General features: G+C 43.7%; 1 protein-coding gene across 1 annotated transcript in view; it reads right to left on the reverse strand.

Annotated features, from left to right (window-relative positions):
- The window catches only part of ASTN1 (astrotactin 1), a 469,175-nt gene that overhangs the window by 136,225 nt on the left and 308,608 nt on the right, over positions 1-24,342 (reverse strand). Inside the window, exons 5-11 of the mRNA XM_069981712.1 lie at positions 22,731-22,838; positions 18,082-18,234; positions 14,486-14,653; positions 12,522-12,606; positions 11,531-11,605; positions 7,759-7,896; positions 5,016-5,166 (exon numbers count right to left, since the gene is read on the reverse strand). Of these exons, the coding sequence (XP_069837813.1) occupies positions 5,016-5,166; positions 7,759-7,896; positions 11,531-11,605; positions 12,522-12,606; positions 14,486-14,653; positions 18,082-18,234; positions 22,731-22,838 (878 nt within the window). The remainder of the gene's footprint in view (positions 1-5,015; positions 5,167-7,758; positions 7,897-11,530; positions 11,606-12,521; positions 12,607-14,485; positions 14,654-18,081; positions 18,235-22,730; positions 22,839-24,342) is intronic.

Consider the following 24,342-nt stretch of genomic DNA (forward strand, 5'->3'; position numbering starts at 1 on the left):
AAGTGAATCAGTAGCTTTTGTCAGTAAAACTAGGTTACTGACACTTAAAATAATAATAATAATAATAATAATAATATGGCTGTTTGCGCAGCTGATCAGGGCCAGTCTTTCACTAGAGCAGTCTTAGTGCTTGGTGGGAAGACTGCTCCCACGAATTCTAGGCTGGATTTCCATTGCCTTATAAAATATTTGGCTAAACTGCATATGGAGAGATACTTTTCTATTGCCATTTGAACTAATCCCCACACCTCTAACTCTACTTTTAGAAGGCTCACCTCAAGTGCCTCAAGCTTATTTTTGGAGGGCTCAACTCAAATGCCTCAAGCTAATTTTTATAGGCCTCATTTCAAGGGCCATGCATAGAATAGTGGATTTGAGATTCGTTATTAGATGCTACCTGTAGCTAGAGAGGGAGACAGTGTGTAGCAGAGTGAGATAGTTATTAGGTGATTTTAGGCAGGAGAGACTCCCAAAAGCCCTTGTAAGGGCAAAAACTTGTGTGGGGCAAAAACTTGCCATTTCAACTTTCAATCAGAATCTTGCTATTTTAGTAGGATCCTTGTGTTGTTCATTTCAAACCATTTTATCTCTGGATACAAACTTGTTGGGGGTGTCCTCTCCCCAAGGCAGAAGCCGGCAGGTCAGTAAAGGCCACTTGATTTCAAATTAACTTAAACTTTTATTTGTTAAATCAAATCTAATAGGACTGTTTGAGGACTTACCCCAAGGGCCACAAAATCAATTTTTGGAGGACTCACCTCAAGGGCCTGCTAATTTTTTTTTTCTATAAGATTTTAGGTGATAGAAGTCACTGTTTAGCAGGCAGGATACAATCAGGTTGGTAGAGGCGGTAGTAATGGGTGGGTTTTCCATCAAATTCAATTTAAATTGGCCCTCTCTTAGATACTCTTGAAAGGATTTAAAGTGTGAACATTCAAATTCCATGGTCTCTTAAGAAGACTGTATTGTTATCAGTTCTCCTGTAACTCCAAGGATTTTTGGAGGGCTCACCTCACTGACGGGCCTCAATTTCAGTTTTTACATGGTTTGCATGAGAACCGCACCCCTTTATGTGTAGAACGTGTCTGACCACATCACACACACACAATAACAGTTAGCGGGGGTGCTGTGTGATTTACACCCCCCCCCCCCCATCTGTAGTTGTCGTAGGCAATGTGATTTAAAGGGGTGCATGAAAATGTTTCTTTTGCTGAAAATTTGACTTTCTGTCCCTGATAATGTAGGGGAAAAAGGTTTCCTGGTCTATTTTCCCACGTTTCATAGAGGTTATATTGTGTTTGGAGTGTATAGCTGAGAGGCTGTGATAGTGGAGTCTATAGTTGGGAAGCTGTGATAGTGGCGTAATGCTGCGACTTAGGCGTGTTAGATGCAGCCAGGCACGCTTCCCCTGCTGTCCCAGTTGGTTAAATGCAGCCAGGCATGCTTCCCCGGCTGTCCCAGTTGGTTAGATGCAGCCAGGCACGCTTCCCCTGCTGTCCCAGTTGGTTAAATGCAGCCAGGCATGATTCCCCTGCTGTCCCAGTTGGTTAGATGCAGCCAGGCATGCTTCCCCTGCTGTCCCAGTTGGTTAGATGCAGCCAGGCATGCTTCCCCTGCTGTCCCAGTTGGTTAGATGCAGCCAGGCATGCTTCCCCTGCTGTCCCAGTTGGTTAGATGCAGCCAGGCACGCTTCCCCTGCTGTCCCAGATGGTTAGATGCAGCCAGGCATGCTTCCCCTGCTGTCCCAGTTGGTTAGATGCAGCCAGGCACGCTTCCCCTGCTGTCCCAGTTGGTTAGATGCAGCCAGGCACGCTTCCCCTGCTGTCCCAGTTGGTTAGATGCAGCCAGGCATGCTTCCCCTGCTGTCCCTGCTGCATCCAGAGGTGTTGGCATCATTTTCTGAGGTCTCATGGTGGACTTGGTGACCTCCAAGTGGTTGGATTTTGGTTTCCTAGAAACAAGCATTTTTCTCCCATAGACTTTAATGGGATTTGATATTAGATCGAATAGTTGAGTATCGGGGTCTACTCGACTCGATATTTGAAAATGTGAATATTTTACTACTGGCTCATCTCTAGTAGAGATAGTGTGGCGCCGCCGTTCTCGGTATTACGTGTGCTGGAACAGATGAGATGGAGCAGTAAGAGACAATGAATGTGATTTAGCTGCAGATGAATCCTATACAGTCCTGAAAGGTTTGCAGCCTTGATGCAGGATGGAGCATTGTGATGTACAGAGGAGGAAGATCACAGGGACACCAGGGGCTTTCATGTCTCCCCCATTCATCTCCTCTCTTCAACAATAAAACATTTTCGGATAACTTTGAAATGCAAATCCCCCGTCCCAATCCGGCACCAACAAGGTTCAGCAAGGTGAAGCGGCTGCAGGGTGCAACATATTTACTACTTCTGCTGCCGTCTCATCCGCTCAGACTGGACAGAACCCGCTGATCAATAACTATAGGAGACCCCCTACATCTCCCCGTATCCCTCCTATTGTATCCATAGACTAGAGAGGGCCAGCCTCCGCATCCTGCTATACAGGGGGGCTACTCCACATAGGAGATGCCATTGTATACCGCTATATGAGGAGACTTAAAGGGGAAAACATTCATAGGTCATAAAAAGTAACAGGTCCCCCTCCTAACAATCCTGGGTCACCTCTTCTTATAGCTGGAGGATGTCTGATATGTGAGGTGTGATATGTGAGGTGTGATATGTGATGAGAGGTGTGATATGTGACATGTAATGTGTGATATGTGAGGTGTGATATGTGAAGTGTGATATGTGAGGTGTGATATGTGATGAGAGGTGTGATGTGTAATACGTGATATGTGACATGTAATGTGTGATATGTGAGGTGTGATATGTGAGGTGTGATATGTGAAGTGTGATATGTGAGGTGTGATATGTGATGAGAGGTGTAATATGTGACATGTAATGTGTGATATGTGATGTGTAATACGTGATATGTGAGGTGTGATATGTGAGGTGTGATATGTGAAGTGTGATATGTGATGTGTGGCATGTGATATATGATGTGTGATATGTGACATGTGATGTGTGATATGTGAGGTGTGATATGTGACATGTAATGTGTGATATGTGATATGTGACATGTAATGTGTGATATGTAAGGTGTGATATGTGATGTGTGATATGTGATGTGTGATATGTGACATGTAATGTGTGATATGTGAGGTGTGATATGTGATGTGTGATATGTGACATGTAATGTGTGATATGTGAGATTTGATATGTGACATGTAATGTGTGATATATGACATGTAATGTGTGATATGTGAGGTGTGATATGTGACATGTAATGTGTGATATGTGATGTGTGATATGTGACATGTAATGTGTGATATGTGATGTGTGATATGTGACATGTAATGTGTGATATGTGAGGTGTGATATGTGACATGTAATGTGTGATATGTGAGGTGTGATATGTGAGGTGTGATATGTGATGTGTGATATGTGACATGTAATATGTGATATGTGAGGTGTGATATGTGATATGTGAGGTGTGATATGTGATGTGTGTGTAATATGTGATGTGTTATATGTGATGTGTGATATGTGACATGTAATGTGTGATATGTGATGTGTGATATGTGACATGTAATGTGTGATATGTGATGTGTGATATGTGACATGTAATGTGTGATATGTGACATGTAATGTGTGATATGTGAGGTGTGATATGTGATGTGTGATATGTGATGTGTGATGTGTGATATGTGATGTGTGATATGTGACATGTAATATGTGATATGTGAGGTGTGATATGTGATATGTGAGGTGTGATATGTGATGTGTGTGTAATATGTGAGGTGTGATATGTGATGTGTGATATGTGATGTGTGATATGTGACATGTAATATGTGATATGTGAGGTGTAATATGTGAGGTGTGATATGTGATATGTGAGGTGTGATATGTGATGTGTGTGTAATATGTGATGTGTTATATGTGATGTGTGATATGTGACATGTAATGTGTGATATGTGATATGTGATGTGCCTTTTTCCTACTAGAAATCTATGACCCAATAAGCAAGTGGGTGTTACCAGCTGGTTATAGATTTCTAGAAGGAATAACAGAGGAGCAGCCCATCCCCCAGCTATAAGAGGAGGGGACCCAGGATTGTTATTTTATGGGGAATACAGGGATTTACTAACACAGACGCGCCGGGGGAGGGGTGGGGCTCCCTTTAAATGACTTGTCTCTATGAGAGAAAATGGTCATTTTCTTTTCCTGAATCAGCGCCACCATTGTCCATGGGCTGTGTCTGGAATTACAAGTCAGACTTTTCAAATCTGAATCAACCATTGTGGCATACACTGGAAAGCTGGCTGGTAGGCCTCTGTATACCACAGTATACACCAACGAGATCCATGCATTTCAATGTGTCAAAACTTATCTTAAACTATGACTATGTTCCCTGTATACTGTTTATATGCGGCACCCGAAACAACAGGCAGCCAAAGTATACCGCACGCTTAAAGGGGATCTCCAGGACTAGAGAAACATGTCCGCCTTCTTCAAGAAACAGCAGCCCCCCCTGTCCCCAGGTTGAGTGTGGGGTTTGCAGCTCAGTTCTATGGAAGTGAATGGAGGTGACCTGTAATACCGCACACAACCTTAAGACACGGTGGGCGCTGCTTTTGCAAAAACTGTGTTTTTTCTAACCCTGTATAACGCCTTTAAGTCTCTTCTCAGGTGCAATAGCCATAATAACATCCTCTGGCAGCAGAACAGACTGCTGCTTGTTCTGGAAAAAAGTCTTGTGGGAGAAGAAAGTACGAAGATATTCTGTATGTAAGTCAGTGCCTGCCTATTGTCAGATCATCATAGAACAATACATCATAGGAGAACAATACAATATAGGAGAACAATACATCATAGGAGAACAATACAATATAGGAGAACAATACATCATAGAAGAATAATACATTGTCTTCCAGAAGATGGCGCTATATTAGAGCGGCCGTTTTAGGCCGTACTCACCACACAGCCGCTGGAGTCCAGTTTGCGGTCAGAAACACAGCGGAAATTCTTGCTGCAGCCGCCGTTCCCTTTGGAGCAATCCCGCACCGGTCCGAAGGAGTCGAGAAGAATCTCCAGGTTATCGAATGAGGAGGAGGTCATGAGCTCCTCTCTGCGGGCGAAGCAAAGAATAGGGAGGGAGGCCGGAGCGGGAGGATAGAGAGGAAGAGACAGGGAGGAAATCCATCAAATCAAGGAAAGCTCGAAAGAAAGGCTGCAAATCAGTGCAAGGGGCAAGAAGGAGGTCGGGACGGGGGCAAAAGATCGAAAGAGAGAGGGAGGGACGGAGGCAAAAAAGGGAGAGATCGTGAGAACCTACAAATCACCAAAGGAGCCTCTGTACATGGTGACGGCCTATGAGATGCATCTATATACTATATATACACCAGGAGAAGCCTCTGTACATGGTGACGGCCTATGAGATGCATCTATATACTATATACACCAGGAGAAGCCTCTGTACATGGTGACGGCCTATGAGATGCATCTATATACTATATACACCAGGAGAAGCCTCTGTACATGGTGACGGCCTATGAGATGCATCTATATACTATATACACCAGGAGAAGCCTCTGTACATGGTGACGGCCTATGAGATGCATCTATATACTATATATACCAGGAGAAGCCTCTGTACATGGTGACGGCCTATGAGATGCATCTATATACTATATACACCAGGAGAAGCCTCTGTACATGGTGACGGCCTATGAGATGCATCTATATACTATATACACCAGGAGAAGCCTCTGTACATGGTGACAGCCTATGAGATGCATCTATATACTATATATACACCAGGAGAAGCCTCTGTACATGGTGACGGCCTATGAGATGCATCTATATACTATATACACCAGGAGAAGCCTCTGTACATGGTGACGGCCTATGAGATGCATCTATATACTATATATACACCAGGAGAAGCCTCTGTACATGGTGATGGCCTATGAGATGCATCTATATACTATATATACCAGGAGAAGCCTCTGTACATGGTGACGGCCTATGAGATGCATCTATATACTATATATACCAGGAGAAGCCTCTGTACATGGTGATGGCCTATGAGATGCATCTATATACTATATACACCAGGAGAAGCCTCTGTACATGGTGACGGCCTATGAGATGCATCTATATACTATATATACACCAGGAGAAGCCTCTGTACATGGTGACGGCCTATGAGATGCATCTATATACTATATATACCAGGAGAAGCCTCTGTACATGGTGACGGCCTATGAGATGCATCTATATACTATATATATACCAGGAGAAGCCTCTGTACATGGTGACGGCCTATGAGATGCATCTATATACTATATACACCAGGAGAAGCCTCTGTACATGGTGACGGCCTATGAGATGCATCTATATACTATATATACACCAGGAGAAGCCTCTGTACATGGTGACGGCCTATGAGATGCATCTATATACTATATATACACCAGGAGAAGCCTCTGTACATGGTGACGGCCTATGAGATGCATCTATATACTATATATACACCAGGAGAAGCCTCTGTACATGGTGATGGCCTATGAGATGCATCTATATACTATATATACACCAGGAGAAGCCTCTGTACATGGTGACGGCCTATGAGATGCATCTATATACTATATATACACCAGGAGAAGCCTCTGTACATGGTGACGGCCTATGAGATGCATCTATATACTATATACACCAGGAGAAGCCTCTGTACATGGTGACGGCCTATGAGATGCATCTATATACTATATATACACCAGGAGAAGCCTCTGTACATGGTGACGGCCTATGAGATGCATCTATATACTATATACACCAGGAGAAGCCTCTGTACATGGTGACGGCCTATGAGATGCATCTATATACTATATATACACCAGGAGAAGCCTCTGTACATGGTGACAGCCTATGAGATGCATCTATATACTATATATACACCAGGAGAAGCCTCTGTACATGGTGACGGCCTATGAGATGCATCTATATACTATATATACACCAGGAGAAGCCTCTGTACATGGTGACGGCCTATGAGATGCATCTATATACTATATACACCAGGAGAAGCCTCTGTACATGGTGACGGCCTATGAGATGCATCTATATACTATATATACACCAGGAGAAGCCTCTGTACATGGTGACGGCCTATGGGATGCATCTATATACTATATATACACCAGGAGAAGCCTCTGTACATGGTGACGGCCTATGGGATGCATCTATATACTATATATACACCAGGAGAAGCCTCTGTACATGGTGACGGCCTATGGGATGCATCTATATACTATATATACCAGGAGAAGCCTCTGTACATGGTGACGGCCTATGGGATGCATCTATATACTATATACACAGGGAGAAGCCCCTGTACATGGTGACGGCCTATTAGATGCATCTATATACTATATACACAGGGAGAAGCCTCTGTACATGGTGACGGCCTATGAGATGCATCTATATACTATATACACCAGGAGAAGCCTCTGTACATGGTGACAGCCTGTGAGATGCATCTATATACTATATACACCAGGAGAAGCCTCTGTACATGACGGCCTATTAGAGGCGGCATATATCCATCTATATACTATATATAGCAGGAGAATCAGGCGGCCACATTAATCAGAGTGGGGGAGGGGCGCTGGGTGACACTAGGTCTTTTCCCCGGTGGACCCCCCCCCCTCGCACTCACCTGACCTCCACGGCGTCCTCCATAACACTCATGTCCGTCTTACACTTGGCCGATGGATTGATGGCCAGCTCGGCCGGGGGGATGACGAAGCTCTTGCTGAGGGGAAGCCACATCCCTTCTCCCAGCGTGTACGTAAACCTGGGATAAAGGGAACGATTTCTTATAATGAGTCCGATGGAGAAGAAGCTTTTATTATAGTGTAAAACATTAACAAAGAGAAATCCGCTATACAGGGATGGACGTAATAGTAACAGGTTGGATGAAACATGGCGTATACTGAGACGTGTCCTTATGGGCCTAACCTACATCTGTAATCATCTATAGCTTCCCTGGACATGGAGAACTTCATTAGGGTAGGGCTCATGTAATATGGAGGCCGACACGACATGGGCTAATATCCCCCCACAGATCCATAATACCCCCCACAGATCCATAATACCCCCCACAGATCTATAATACCCCCCACAGATCCATAATACCCCCCACAGATCTATAATATCCCCCCACAGATCCATAATACCCCCCACAGATCTATAATACCCCCCATAGAGACATAATACCCCCCCACAGATCTATAATACCCCCCATAGAGACATAATACCCCCCCACAGATCTATAATACCCCCCATAGAGACATAATACCCCCCCACAGATCCATAATACCCCCCATAGAGCCATAATACCCCCCACAGATCAATAATACCCCCCACAGATCCATAATACCCCCCACGGATCCATAATACCCCCCCACTGATCCATAATACCCCCCATAGAGACATAATACCCCCCCACAGATCTATAATACCCCCCATAGAGACATAATACCCCCCATAGAGCTATAATATCCCCCCACAGATCTATAATATCCCCCCACAGATCTATAATACCCCCCATAGAGACATAATACCCCCCCACAGATCTATAATACCCCCCACAGATCTATAATACCCCCCATAGAGACATAATACCCCCCCACAGATCCATAATACCCCCATAGAGACATAATACCCCCCCACAGATCTATAATACCCCCCATAGAGACATAATACCCCCCATAGAGACATAATACCCCCCATAGAGACATAATATCCCCCCACAGATCTATAATACCCCCCATAGAGACATAATACCCCCCACAGATCTATAATACCCCCCATAGAGACATAATACCCCCCATAGAGACATAATACCCCCCATAGAGACATAATATCCCCCCACAGATCCATAATACCCCCATAGAGACATAATACCCCCCCACAGATCTATAATACCCCCCATAGAGACATAATACCCCCCACAGATCTATAATACCCCCCATAGAGACATAATACCCCCCCACAGATCTATAATACCCCCCATAGAGACATAATATCCCCCCACAGATCTATAATACCCCCCATAGAGACATAATACCCCCCACAGATCTATAATACCCCCCATAGAGACATAATACCCCCCCACAGATCTATAATACCCCCCATAGAGACATAATACCCCCCACAGATCCATAATACCCCCCATAGAGACATAATACCCCCCCACAGATCTATAATACCCCCCATAGAGACATAATACCCCCCCACAGATCTATAATACCCCCCATAGAGACATAATACCCCCCACAGATCTATAATACCCCCCATAGAGACATAATACCCCCCCACAGATCCATAATACCCCCCATAGAGACATAATACCCCCCCACAGATCTATAATACCCCCCATAGAGACATAATATCCCCCCACAGATCTATAATACCCCCCATAGAGACATAATACCCCCCACAGATCTATAATACCCCCCATAGAGACATAATATCCCCCCACAGATCTATAATACCCCCCCACAGATCTATAATACCCCCCACAGATCCATAATACCCCCCATAGAGACATAATACCCCCCCACAGATCTATAATACCCCCCATAGAGACATAATACCCCCCTCACAGATCTATAATACCCCCCACAGATCTATAATACCCCCCATAGAGGTATAATACCCCCCACAGATCTATAATACCCCCCCACAGATCTATAATACCCCCCACAGATCTATAATACCCCCCATAGAGACATAATACCCCCCCACAGATCTATAATACCCCCCATAGAGACATAATACCCCCCTCACAGATCTATAATACCCCCCACAGATCTATAATACCCCCCATAGAGGTATAATACCCCCCACAGATCTATAATACCCCCCCACAGATCTATAATACCCCCCACAGATCTATAATACCCCCCATAGAGCTATAATACCCCCCCACAGATCCATAATACCCCCCACAGATCCATATTACCCCCACAGATCCATAATACCCCCCCACAGATCCATAATACCCCCCACAGATCCATAATACCCTCCACAGATCCATAATATCCCCCCACAGATCCATAATACCCCCCACAGATCCATAATACCCCCCATAGAGCCATAATACCCCCCACAGATCCATAATACCCCCCATAGAGCCATAATACCCCCCACAGATCCATAATACCCCCCATAGAGCCATAATATCCCCCCCACAGATCCATAATACCCCCCACAGATCCATAATACCCCCCACAGATCCATAATACCCCCCATAGAGCCATAATACCCCCCACAGATCCATAATACCCCCCATAGAGCCATAATACCCCCCACAGATCCATAATACCCCCCATAGAGCCATAATACCCCCCACAGATCCATAATACCCCCCACAGATCCATAATACCCCCCATAGAGCCATAATACCCCCCACAGATCTATAATACCCCCCATAGAGCCATAATACCCCCCACAGATCCATAATACCCCCCATAGAGCCATAATATCCCCCCCACAGATCCATAATACCCCCCACAGATCCATAATACCCCCCACAGATCAATAATATCCCCCCACAGATCCATAATACCCCCCATAGAGCCATAATACCCCCCCACAGATCTATAATACTCTCCCATAGAGCCATAATACCCCCCATAGAGCCATAATATCCCCCCACAGATCCATTATACCCCCCACAGATCCATAATATCCCCCCACAGATCCATAATACCCCCCACAGATCCATAATACCCCCCCACAGATCTATAATACTCTCCCATAGAGCCATAATACCCCCCATAGAGCCATAATATCCCCCCACAGATCCATTATACCCCCCACAGAGCTATAATATCCCCCCACAGATCCATTATACCCCCCCATAGAGCTATAATATCCCCCCCCACACACACACACAGATCCATAATACCCCCATCGAACCATAATACCCTCCCCCCCCCCCCATAGACCTATAGGTATAGTAGGGCTCTATAGAAGCCTATGGGAGTCATATATATCATATAAAGATATGACTTAGTAAGATATGTTTCACATTTATTCTTGGTCTAGGAGACCCCAGCTCTATCATATTAGCACTGTCATATTGAGCACTATATGGCGGTATATATAGATCCCCCTATGATGTAATGTAGTCGCGGTCCCTTGTAATAAGGAAGTTTTCCCTCCAGTCAGTGTTTTCGTCTGACTAGGCTGCTGGCTGTTATATATATACATATATATATATATATACATATACGGTATAAGTGGGGGTCTTGTCCTCTGGGGCCATTAATACTCCTCATCACCAGAACAAGGTCAGATATTAGGTGACCCCTTTGCTCCTCACCGGTGACGTCTCCTTTGTCGTTATTTCCTTTATTTAACTCAAATGTTCTTAAATTTACTTAAATATAAAAGAAATCATCATCAATGAGATTTTATACCTGAAGATCTTGTCCGCCGGCTGCTCCCCCAAAACCAGATCGAATCCTCTCTGGAACATGGTGTAGGGCCAGGGTCTGTGATCATAGAAACAAGCCTGTGAGACAATGGACGCAGCGCCCTCCGCAGGGCTTATAGGGTTAGAATAACATGGCTGCTTCTCTGCCCACCACTGCCCATAGGCTTTGTCTGATTCTGCAGGGAATAGAGCTCAGCTCTATGGACAGTGCGGCAATGGGGAATAGAACTTAGAGTTGAGCAAACTTTCAGCGTGCATGAGAGCTCATCCGAATCTGAGCGTGCGGCATCCGAACCCGAGCGTGCGGCATCCGAACCCGAGCGTGCGGCATCCTAACCCGAGCGTGCGGCATCCGAACCCGAGCGTGCGGCATCCGAACCCGAGCGTGCGGCATCCGAACCCGAGCGTGCGGCATCCGAACCCGAGCGTGCGGCATCCTAACCCGAGCGTGCGGCATCCGAACCCGAGAGTGCGGCATCCGAACCCGAGCGTGCGGCATCCAAACCCGAGCGTGCGGCATACGGACACGAGCGTGCGGCATCCGGACCCGAGCCTTTGTCATCCGGACCCGAGCGTGCGGCATCCAAACCCGAGCGTGCAGCATCCGAACCCGAGCGTGTGACATCCAAACCCGAGGGTGCGGCATCCGAACCCGGGCGTGCGGCATCCAGACCTGAGCGTGCAGCATATGGTTAGCGGCGGCTGAAGTTGGATGCCACCCCGAGGCTGCCTGGAAAACATGCATATAGTCTATGGCCTAGGGCTGCCTCCATGTTTTCCAGGACTCCCTAGGGTGGCACGCATCTCCAGCAGCCACCGGTAACCAGATGCCGCACAATCGGGTTCGGACGGACTCTCATGCTCAAAGTTCACTAAACTCTTAGCGTAACCAGCTCACTTCACAACCTCATAGGAAAATTTAAAGAGAAGAAAGAAATAAAATCTTGGATGGCCCTTTGGCTTGCGGTACGTACCCTTGGTTGGTCCCCCACTCGTTGCGTATACAGAGATGCTTGTGCACCGGATCCCGCATATACCCTTCATGACATAAACACTCTCCTGGAAGCAGAAAGAAGATGGCCGTCTGGTATCCCCATCATGACCTTCACATTCTATCAGTATACAGACACTTCCAGAAGGAGTTACACTTTTTTCTGGCTTTAAAACGTTACAGGTTAAAAAAACGTTCCGGAACTTTCTATTGTTTGATGCTTTGTTACATTGATTGAAATTAGAGAAGACAATCATTACGTCATTGATTTCTGCAGTCAACCTGGATTACACTAAGCTCAACGATTCTTGCAATCCAGTAGGATCCATTACTGCAAAATCTGTGCAAAGGCCGTCACTTATAGCGAGCGTTACCTGTCTCCGGGTCACATAAGTACCCACAGGGCCCAGAATTCTATTATAGTGAGCATTACCTGTCCGGGTCACATAAATAGTGAGCGTTACCTGTCCGGGTCACATAAATAGTGAGCGTTACCTGTCCGGGTCACATAAATATTGAGCGTTACCTGTCCGGGTCACATAAATAGTGAGCGTTACCTGTCCGGGTCACATAAATAGTGAGCGTTACCTGTCCGGGTCACATAAATAGTGAGCATTACCTGTCCGGGTCACATAAATAGTGAGCATTACCTGTCCGGGTCACATAAATAGTGAGCATTACCTGTCCGGGTCACATAAATAGTGAGGGTTACCTGTCCGGTCACATAAATAGTGAGCATTACCTGTCCGGGTCACATAAATAGTGAGCATTACCTGTCCGGGTCACATAAATAGTGAGCGTTACCTGTCCGGGTCACATAAATAGTGAGCGTTACCTGTCCGGTCACATAAATAGTGAGCATTACCTGTCCGGGTCACATAAATAGTGAGCATTACCTGTCCGGGTCACATAAATAGTGAGGGTTACCTGTCCGGTCACATAAATAGTGAGCATTACCTGTCCGGGTCACATAAATAGTGAGCATTACCTGTCCGGGTCACATAAATAGTGAGCGTTACCTGTCCGGGTCACATAAATAGTGAGCGTTACCTGTCCGGGTCACATAAATAGTGAGCATTACCTGTCCGGGTCACATAAATAGTGAGCGTTACCTGTCCGGTCACATAAATAGCGAGCGTTACCTGTCCGGGTCACATAAATAGTGAGCGTTACCTGTCTGGGTCATATAAATAGTGAGCATTACCTGTCCGCGTCACATAAATAGCGAGCGTTACCTGTGTCCGCGTCACATAAATAGTGAGCGTTACCTGTCCGGGTCACATAAATAGTGAGCGTTACCTGTCCGGTCACATAAATAGTGAGCGTTACCTGTCCGGTCACATAAATAGTGAGCGTTACCTGTCCGGTCACATAAATAGTGAGCGTTACCTGTCCGGGTCACATAAATAGCGAGCGTTACCTGTCCGGGTCACATAAATAGTGAGCGTTACCTGTCCGGGTCACATAAATAGCGAGAGTTACCTGTCCGGGTCACATAAATAGTGAGCGTTACCTGTCCGGGTCACATAAATAGTGAGCATTACCTGTCCGGGTCACATAAATAGTGAGCATTACCTGTCCGGGTCACATAAATAGTGAGCGTCACCTGTCCGGGTCACATAAATAGTGAGCGTTACCTGTCCGGGTCACATAAATAGTGAGCATTACCTGTCTGGGTCACATAAATAGTGAGCATTACCTGTCCGGGTCACATAAATAGTGAGCGTTACCTGTCCACGTCACATAAATAGTGAGCGTTACCTGTCCACGTCACATAAATAGTGAGCATTACCTGTCTGGGTCACATAAATAGTGAGCGTTACCTGTCTGGGTCACATAAATAGTGAGCGTTACCTGTCCGGGTCACATAAATAGTGAGCGTTACCTGTCCGGGTCACATAAATAGTGAGCGTTACCTGTCCGGGTCACATAAATAGTGAGCATTACCTGTCTCCGGGTCACATAAGTGCTCACAGGGGTCCAGAATTCTTTTAGCACACAGGTCTAAGGCCCAGGGCCCGCTGGAGTTCATCTGTGAGAAGAGAATGACCTGCGCCGGGTTCAGCCAATCGCTGGCGTCTAACTGGCTGCCCTCCAGGAGGATAAAGCGGCTTCCTATAGAAATATAAGAGTAGCGTGAGTCACTTACACAGTATATATTATACTATATAGTGGGCACCACTATATCTGCTCACAGTTATCATAGGTACACACGTGCATACAGAACATCACATCATATCACTTACATCTCATAGGTAGCCATTATGGTTGATTACAGTTGATTGACCAAGACTGATATAGCACAAATAAGAGCTTTTTATTTCAAATGGTGCATAATAGTAATTGTGCGACCTGTACTGTACAGTATAGCAGCATGTGGTGTATAATGTATAGTAACTGTATAACCCTGATAACACAGCAGCTGGATATGTGATATATAAGTTACTGTACAGTATAGCAATCAGCATGTGGTGTATAATGTATAGTAACTGTATAACCCTGATAACACTGCAGCAGCTGGATATGTGATATATGTTACTGTACAGTATAGCAATCAGCATGTGGTGTATAATGTATAGTAACTGTATAACCCTGATAACACTGCAGCAGCTGGATATGTGATATATAAGTTACTGTACAGTATAGCAGCATGTGGTATATAATGTATAGTAACTGTATAACCCTGATAACACAGCAGCAGCTGGATATGTGATATATAAGTTACTGTACAGTATAGCAATCAGCATGTGGTATATAATGTATAGTAACTGTATAACCCTGATAACACAGCAGCTGGATATGTGATATATAAGTTACTGTACAGTATAGCAGCATGTGGTGTATAATGTATAGTAACTGTATAACCCTGATAACACTGCAGCAGCTGGATATGTGATATATAAGTTACTGTACAGTATAGCAGCATGTGGTGTATAATGTATAGTAACTGTATAACCCTGATAACACAGCAGCTGGATATGTGATATATAAGTTACTGTACAGTATAGCAGCATGTGGTATATAATGTATAGTAACTGTATAATCCTAATAACACAGCAGCTGGATATGTTATATATAAGTTACTGTACAGTATAGCAGCATGTGGTATATAATGTATAGTAACTGTATAATCCTGATAACACAGCAGCAACTGGATATGTAATATATAAGTTACTGTACAGTATAGCAATCAGCATGTGGTATATAATGTATAGTAACTGTATAACCCTGATAACACAGCAGCTGGATGTGTGATATATAAGTTACTGTACAGTATAGCAGCATGTGGTGTATAATGTATAATAACTGTATAACCCTGATAACACAGCAGCAGCTGGATATGTGATATATAAGTTACTGTACAGTATAGCAATCAGCATGTGGTATATAATGTATAGTAACTGTATAACCCTGATAACACAGCAGCTGGATATGTGATATATAAGTTACTGTACAGTATAGCAGCATGTGGTATATAATGTATAGTAACTGTATAACCCTGATAACACAGCAGCAGCTGGATATGTGATATATAAGTTACTGTACAGTATAGCAATCAGCATGTGGTGTATAATGTATAGTAACTGTATAACCCTGATAACAGCAGCTGGATATGTGATATATGAGTTACTGTACAGTATAGCAGCATGTGGTATATAACGTATAGTAACTGTATAACCCTGATAACACAGCAGCTGGATATGTGATATATAAGTTACTGTACAGTATAGCAGCATGTGGTATATAATGTATAGTAACTGTATAACCCTGATAACACAGCCACTGGATATGTGATATATAAGTTACTGTACAGTATAGCAGCATGTGGTGTATAATGTATAGTAACTGTATAACCCTGATAACATAGCAGCTGGATATGTGATATATAAGTTACTGTACAGTATAGCAGCCTGTGGTATATAATGTATAGTAAGTGTATAACCCTGATAACACTGCAGCTGGATGTGATATATAAGTTACTGTACAGTATAGCAGCATGTGGTATATAATGTATAGTAACTGTATAACCCTGATAACACAGCAGCAGCTGGATATGTGATATATAAGTTACTGTACAGTATAGCAGCATGTGGTGTATAATGTATAGTAACTGTATAACCCTGATAACACAGCAGCAGCTGGATATGTAATATATAAGTTACTGTACAGTATAGCAGCATGGGGTGTATAATGTATAGTAACTGTATAACCCTGATAACACAGCAGCAGCTGTATATGTGATATATAAGTTACTGTACAGTATAGCAGCATGTGGTGTATAATGTATAGTAACTGTATAACCCTGATAACACAGCAGCTGGATATGTGATATATAAGTTACTGTACAGTATAGCAGCATGTGGTGTATAATGTATAGTAACTGTATAACCCTGATAACACAGCAGCTGGATATGTGATATATAAGTTACTGTACAGTATAGCAGCATGTGGTATATAATGTATAGTAACTGTATAACCCTGATAACACAGCAGCTGGATATGTGATATATAAGTTACTGTACAGTATAGCAGCATGTGGTGTATAATGTATAGTAACTGTATAACCCTGATAACACAGCAGCAGCTGGATATGTGATATATAAGTTACTGTACAGTATAGCAGCATGTGGTATATAATGTATAGTAACTGTATAACCCTGATAACACAGCAGCTGGATATGTGATATATAAGTTACTGTACAGTGTAGCAGCATGTGGTATATAATGTATAGTAACTGTATAACCCTGATAACACAGGAGCTGGATATGTGATATATAAGTTACTATACAGTATAGCAGCATGTGGTGTATAATGTATAGTAACTGTATAACCCTGATAACACAGTAGCGGGATATGTGTACAGAGTACAGGGCTGTAGACCCCGCTATGCAGACCATGCCCCTCCCCCACTCCCCCTCCCACCCTGTACAGGGAGCTCTTACACCAAAGCAATGCTCTTATACCAAGTCCCTATTTTTGAAAAACTGTGATCTCTTAAACCAAAACGCTCTTAAACCAAGTTACTCTTATACCGAGGTACCACTGTATATGGTAATACTATATGATATATATGATACTAGTATGTGATATATAATATTGTATATATGTTGCTACTATATGATATATATGATACTACTATATGATATAGGATATGGTATATATAATACTACTATATGATATATATGATACTACTATATGATATAGGATATGGTATATATGATACTACTATATGATATAGGATATGGTATATATGATACTACTATATGGTATAGGATATGGTATATATGATACTACTATATGATATAGGATATGATATATATGATACTACTATATGATATAGGATATGATATATATGATACTACTATATGGTATAAGATATGGTATGTATGATACTACTATATGATATAGGATATGGTATATATGATACTACTATATGATATAGGATATGGTATATATGATACTACTATACGGCTTTTACATCTGCACATATTCTCTTCTCTCCAGAATTGCAGCTATAAGAACTATTGAAGGAAATTCTCACCATCAGCGATGAGGTGCTCGGGGACATGAAGTGTGATCCTGACAATCAGAGGGCAGCTGATATGGGAAGAACACACCAGGCCGATGATACAGCTGGTTATACTCAGGAGGGTCAGGGTCATCTTGTTTACAGGACTGCGGGGAGAGCCGACTGCTGAAATACAAGAAAACACAGGATGAAAATCACCACAAACCCAACAATGCAACCACCAGTGTACCCAACAGTGTATGTATATATATATATATATATATATATATATATATATATATATATACATACAGTATATATATATATATATAGAGAGAGAGAGAGAGACTACTTTAGTACTGGGGTCCGTAGTTCACATCCCGCCACGGACACCATCTGTAAGGAGTTTGTATGTTCTCCCCTGTTTGGTGGGCTCCTTCTCGTGCTCCATACAGAGAGGGGAGATTAGATTGTAAGCCCCAATGGGGACAGGGACTGGCTGAGTGATATCAGGCTTCAGTGACTAGTGGGATCGGTGAGGAGTGGGATCGGGGATGAGTGGGATCGGTGAGGAGTGGGATCGGGGATGAGTGGGATCGGTGAGGAGTGGGATCGGGGATGAGTGGGAGCGGTGAGGAGTGGGATCGGTGAGGAGTGGGAGCGGTGAGAAGTGGGATCGGTGAGGAGTGGGATCGGTGAGGAGTGGGATCGGGGATGAGTGGGATTGGTGATTAGTGGGATCGGTGATTAGTGGGATCCGCGATTAGTGGGATCTGTGATGAGTGGGATCCGCGATGAGTGGGATCCGTGATGAGTGGGATCGATGATGAGTGGGATCGGTGATTAGTAGGATCGGGGATTAGTGGGATCAGGGATTAGTGGGATCGGTGATGAGTGGGATCGGTGATGAGTGGGATCGGTGATAATTGGGATCGGTGAGGAGTGGGATCGGGGATTAGTGGGATCGGGGATGAGTGGGATCCACGATGAGTGGGATCGGTGATGAGTGGGATCGGGGATGAGTGGGATCGGCGATGAGTGGGATCGGCGATGAGTGGGATCGGCGATGAGTGGGATCGATGATGAGTGGGATCGGTGATTAGTAGGATCGGGGATTAGTGGGATCAGGGATTAGTGGGATCGGTGATGAGTGGGATCGGTGATGAGTGGGATCGGTGATAATTGGGATCGGTGAGGAGTGGGATCGGTGAGGAGTGGGATCGGTGAGGAGTGGGATCGGGGATTAGTGGGATCGGTGATGAGTGGGATCGTTGATGAGTGGGATCGTTGAAGAGTGGGATTGTTGATGAGTGGGATCGGTGATGAGTGGGATCGATGATGAGTGGGATCAGTGATTAGTAGGATCCGCGATCACCGATACGGCAGACAGAGGAAACCAGTCATTCCTCATAAAATGCCTTTATTCCACTTGCTGACCATCCATAAAGGACCTTGTGTCTCGTCTACATGGCCCTGATCTGCCCGGCAGTGTGTATTAGATGTCGGGCAGCATGTAACAGCCATGAGCGCTGGTTCCTGTTCATTATCCATTTAGGAGTCACCAAGAAGTTTTCAACTATCACGGCTTCAGACAGTCCATCAATTAAAAATCATGGAAATTCCCTTTAAAATGGGAGTCATTACACCCATTGGGTATCTAACCTAATAACTATCCTGCATGCACAGCTTCTCTAGTGGGTATGTATCCTAATAACTATCCTGCATGCACAGCTTCTCTAGTGGGTATCTAACCTAATAACTATCCTGCATGCACAGCTTCTCTAGTGGGTATGTATCCTAATAACTATCCTGCATGCACAGCTTCTCTAGTGGGTATAATGTATAACCTGATAACTATCCTGCATGCACAGCTTCTCTAGTGGGTATACTGTATAACCTAATAACTATCCTGCATGCACAGCTTCTCTAGTGGGTATGTAATCTAATAACTATCCTGCATGCACAGCTTCTCTAATGGGTATGTAACATAATAACTATCCTGCATGCACAGCTTCTCTAGTGGGTATATAACCTAATAACTATCCTGCATGCACAGCTTCTCTAATGGGTATGTAACATAATAACTATCCTGCATGCACAGCTTCTCTAATGGGTATATAACATAATAACTATCCTGCATGCACAGCTTCTCTAGTGGGTATGTATCCTAATAACTATCCTGCATGCACAGCTTCTCTAATGGGTATATAACATAATAACTATCCTGCATGCACAGCTTCTCTAGTGGGTATATAACCTAATAACTATCCTGCATGCACAGCTTCTCTAATGGGTATGTTACATAATAACTATCCTGCATGCACAGCTTCTCTAATGGGTATATAACATAATAACTATCCTGCATGCACAGCTTCTCTAGTGGGTATGTATCCTAATAACTATCCTGCATGCACAGCTTCTCTAATGGGTATATAACATAATAACTATCCTGCATGCACAGCTTCTCTAATGGGTATATAACCTAATAACTATCCTGCATGCACAGCTTCTCTAGTGGGTATGTATCCTAATAACTATCCTGCATGCACAGCTTCTCTAGTGGGTATGTATCCTAATAACTATCCTGCATGCACAGCTTCTCTAATGGGTATATAACATAATAACTATCCTGCATGCACAGCTTCTCTAGTGGGTATATAACCTCATAACTATCCTGCATGCACAGCTTCTCTAATGGGTATGTAACATAATAACTATCCTGCATGCACAGCTTCTCTAATGGGTATGTAACTTAATAACTATCCTGCATGCACAACTTCTCTAGTTGGTATCTAACCTAATAACTATTCTACATGCACAGCTTCTCTAATGGGTATGTAACATAACTATCATGCATGCACAGCTTCTCTAGTGGGTATGCAACATAATAACTATCCTGCATGCACAGCTTCTCTAGTGGGTATGTAATCTAATAACTATCCTGCATGCACAGCTTCTCTAGTGGGTATGTAACATAATAACTATCCTGCATGCACAGCTTCTCTAGTGGGTATATAACCTAATAGCTATCCTGCATGCACAGCTTCTCTAATGGGTATGTAACATAATAACTATCCTGCATGCACAGCTTCTCTAATGGGTATATAACATAATAACTATCCTGCATGCACAGCTTCTCTAGTGGGTATGTATCCTAATAACTATCCTGCATGCACAGCTTCTCTAATGGGTATATAACATAATAACTATCCTGCATGCACAGCTTCTCTAGTGGGTATATAACCTAATAACTATCCTGCATGCACAGCTTCTCTAATGGGTATGTAACATAATAACTATCCTGCATGCACAGCTTCTCTAATGGGTATATAACATAATAACTATCCTGCATGCACAGCTTCTCTAATGGGTATATAACCTAATAACTATCCTGCATGCACAGCTTCTCTAATGGGTATATAACATAATAACTATCCTGCATGCACAGCTTCTCTAATGGGTATATAACCTAATAACTATCCTGCATGCACAGCTTCTCTAATGGGTATGTAACATAATAACTATCCTGCATGCACAGCTTCTCTAATGGGTATGTAACTTAATAACTATCCTGCATGCACAACTTCTCTAGTTGGTATCTAACCTAATAACTATTCTGCATGCACAGCTTCTCTAATGGGTATGTAACATAACTATCCTGCATGCACAGCTTCTCTAGTGGGTATGCAACATAATAACTATCCTGCATGCACAGCTTCTCTAGTGGGTATGTAATCTAATAACTATCCTGCATGCACAGCTTCTCTAATGGGTATGTAACATAATAACTATCCTGCATGCACAGCTTCTCTAGTGGGTATATAACCTAATAACTATCCTGCATGCACAGCTTCTCTAATGGGTATGTAACATAACTATCCTGCATGCACAGCTTCTCTAATGGGTATGTAACATAATAACTATCCTGCATGCACAGCCTCTCTAATGAGTATATAACATAATAACTATCCTGCATGCACAGCTTCTCTAGTGGGTATGTAACATAATAACTATCCTGCATGCACAGCTTCTCTAATGGGTATATAACCTAATAACTATCCTGCATGCACAGCTTCTCTAATGGGTATGTAACATAACTATCCTGCATGCACAGCTTCTCTAATGGGTATGTAACATAATAACTATCCTGCATGCACAGCCTCTCTAATGAGTATATAACATAATAACTATCCTGCATGCACAGCTTCTCTAGTGGGTATGTAACATAATAACTATCCTGCATGCACAGCTTCTCTAATGGGTATATAACCTAATAACTATCCTGCATGCACAGCTTCTCTAATGGGTATGTAACATAATAACTATCCTGCATGCACAGCTTCTCTAATGGGTATGTAACAAAATAACTATCCTGCATGCACAGCTTCTCTAGTGAGTATCTAACCTGCTCACCTCACTCCACCCCCCATGCATGAGCAGTGATGCATACAGTACCGCATCCATAACTGCATCAGTGCAATGTATCACTGCTGCACATTGAAGACTGCAGAGAAATCACTGCAATAACCATTCTTGTAAGGAGAGTAACTCTAGGGAGGAGAGATGGAGGACCTGTGGCTGTCCGGGCATGATGGGAAACTGGAGGGCGGCAGGTTCCCCTGGTCTAGCGGGACCCAGAAGTTGATTCTATATAATATAGACTGTAGCTTGATTGCACTGACCTCGGCTGCGTCTCCGGCTGCGAGAAGGGTCGGTATAGAAGGTTAGCTGAGTCTCACTATCCATCTCCCCTCCGCACTCTCCTTCGGGGTTCAGAAAGGCTGAGCCTGCTGTAAGATAGAAGTCAGCGTCTTTTGATAAGCAAAATTAAAATAGGACATGGCGGGGCGGGAGAGCGCGGGATCAATGCAATAATCTGATGAAATATAAATAAACTCTCACAACCGTATTCCACAGCTTCAGGGAGCGGCAACAAATTGCAAAACGACAAACTTCCAAAGCCTCTGGCAGTCAAGAGATTAAGAGAAGCACAAAGGACTATGTCAGGGGATCTGAAGGCTAGCACGTGTCTCGTCATCTGATTCTACGGCCGGGCTCGGATGGTGACCGCCAGGAGATTGGACCACAGCCATTGGCTACTAATGTTCATACAGCAGAAATGACTCTTATTAGCACATCCAGAGATTCCGTCTTAATTATTCTCAATCCAAGGTCACCTGAAGGACAAGTCCCCGCAGCCGCACAAATCACCGTCTGACCGGCCGCTGCCTTCAAACCTGGGATAAATGGCCGAGCCAGTCGGCTAAACATCCATTGTTCCAGGAGCGTATCGGTAATTTCATAGAATAGAATAGCAAACACATCGAGGCTGCACTTAGGTAATAAATAGTGCGGAGTGAGGACGGCGCTCGCTCTCGTAGGGTTGGTGAACGCCAGATCTGCCCATTGGATCCAACACCGCTAGAACACTGGGGGGGATTTACTATCCAGCCACCTGGCGGCATACAGCCACAAAAAAGTTGCCTTCCCAATGGTTTGTTCCCCATGTAGGCCAGATGGGCAGGAAGGGGCGTGACAATGTGTGGAGGGGTGTGGCCTAATTCTTCAACCAATTTACCATGATTTATGTCTAAGAGTGGCTAAACATCACAGCAAACTCAGCGCATGCTGGCCTCAGATTCACCAGGTGCACCTCTCGTGGGACACGGGGGTAGGAAGGAATTTAGTAAGGACCCGTGTACAGATGTGCCATTCCTGATAATTTCTCTGTCATGTTTTTGACTATAATAAAAATGAAAGCATTACTGAAATTTAAAAAACTTTTAACAAAAGTTCTGATTGAGTCTCAGTGCTGAATTCCCACCGTCCCTAGATACGGCCAGGCCGAGCCAGACTGGGATAAGAAATCAGCCCTGGCGCACATACTACTCCTCCAGCTCACAGAACAACATTAGAACGGTGACATAGAATATCAGCTTACAATGTTGGTTTAGGATGCTGACATAGAATGTAGATGTAGAATGGTGACATAGAATGTAGATATAGAATGGTGACATAGAATGTTGTTATAGAATGGTGACATAGAATGTAGATGTAGAATGGTGACATAGAATGTAGATATAGAATAGTGACATAGAATGTTGTTATAGAATGGTGACATAGAATGTAGATACAGAATGGTGACATAGAATATCAGCTTACAATGTTGGTTTAGGATGCTGACATAGAATGTAGATATAGAATGGTGACATAGAATGTTGTTATAGAATGGTGACAGAATGTAGATGTAGAATGGTGACATAGAATGTAGATATAGAATGGTGACAAAGAATG

The sequence above is a fragment of the Dendropsophus ebraccatus genome, chromosome 8 (assembly GCF_027789765.1).
Source record: "Dendropsophus ebraccatus isolate aDenEbr1 chromosome 8, aDenEbr1.pat, whole genome shotgun sequence".
Taxonomy (NCBI): Eukaryota; Metazoa; Chordata; class Amphibia; order Anura; family Hylidae; genus Dendropsophus; species Dendropsophus ebraccatus.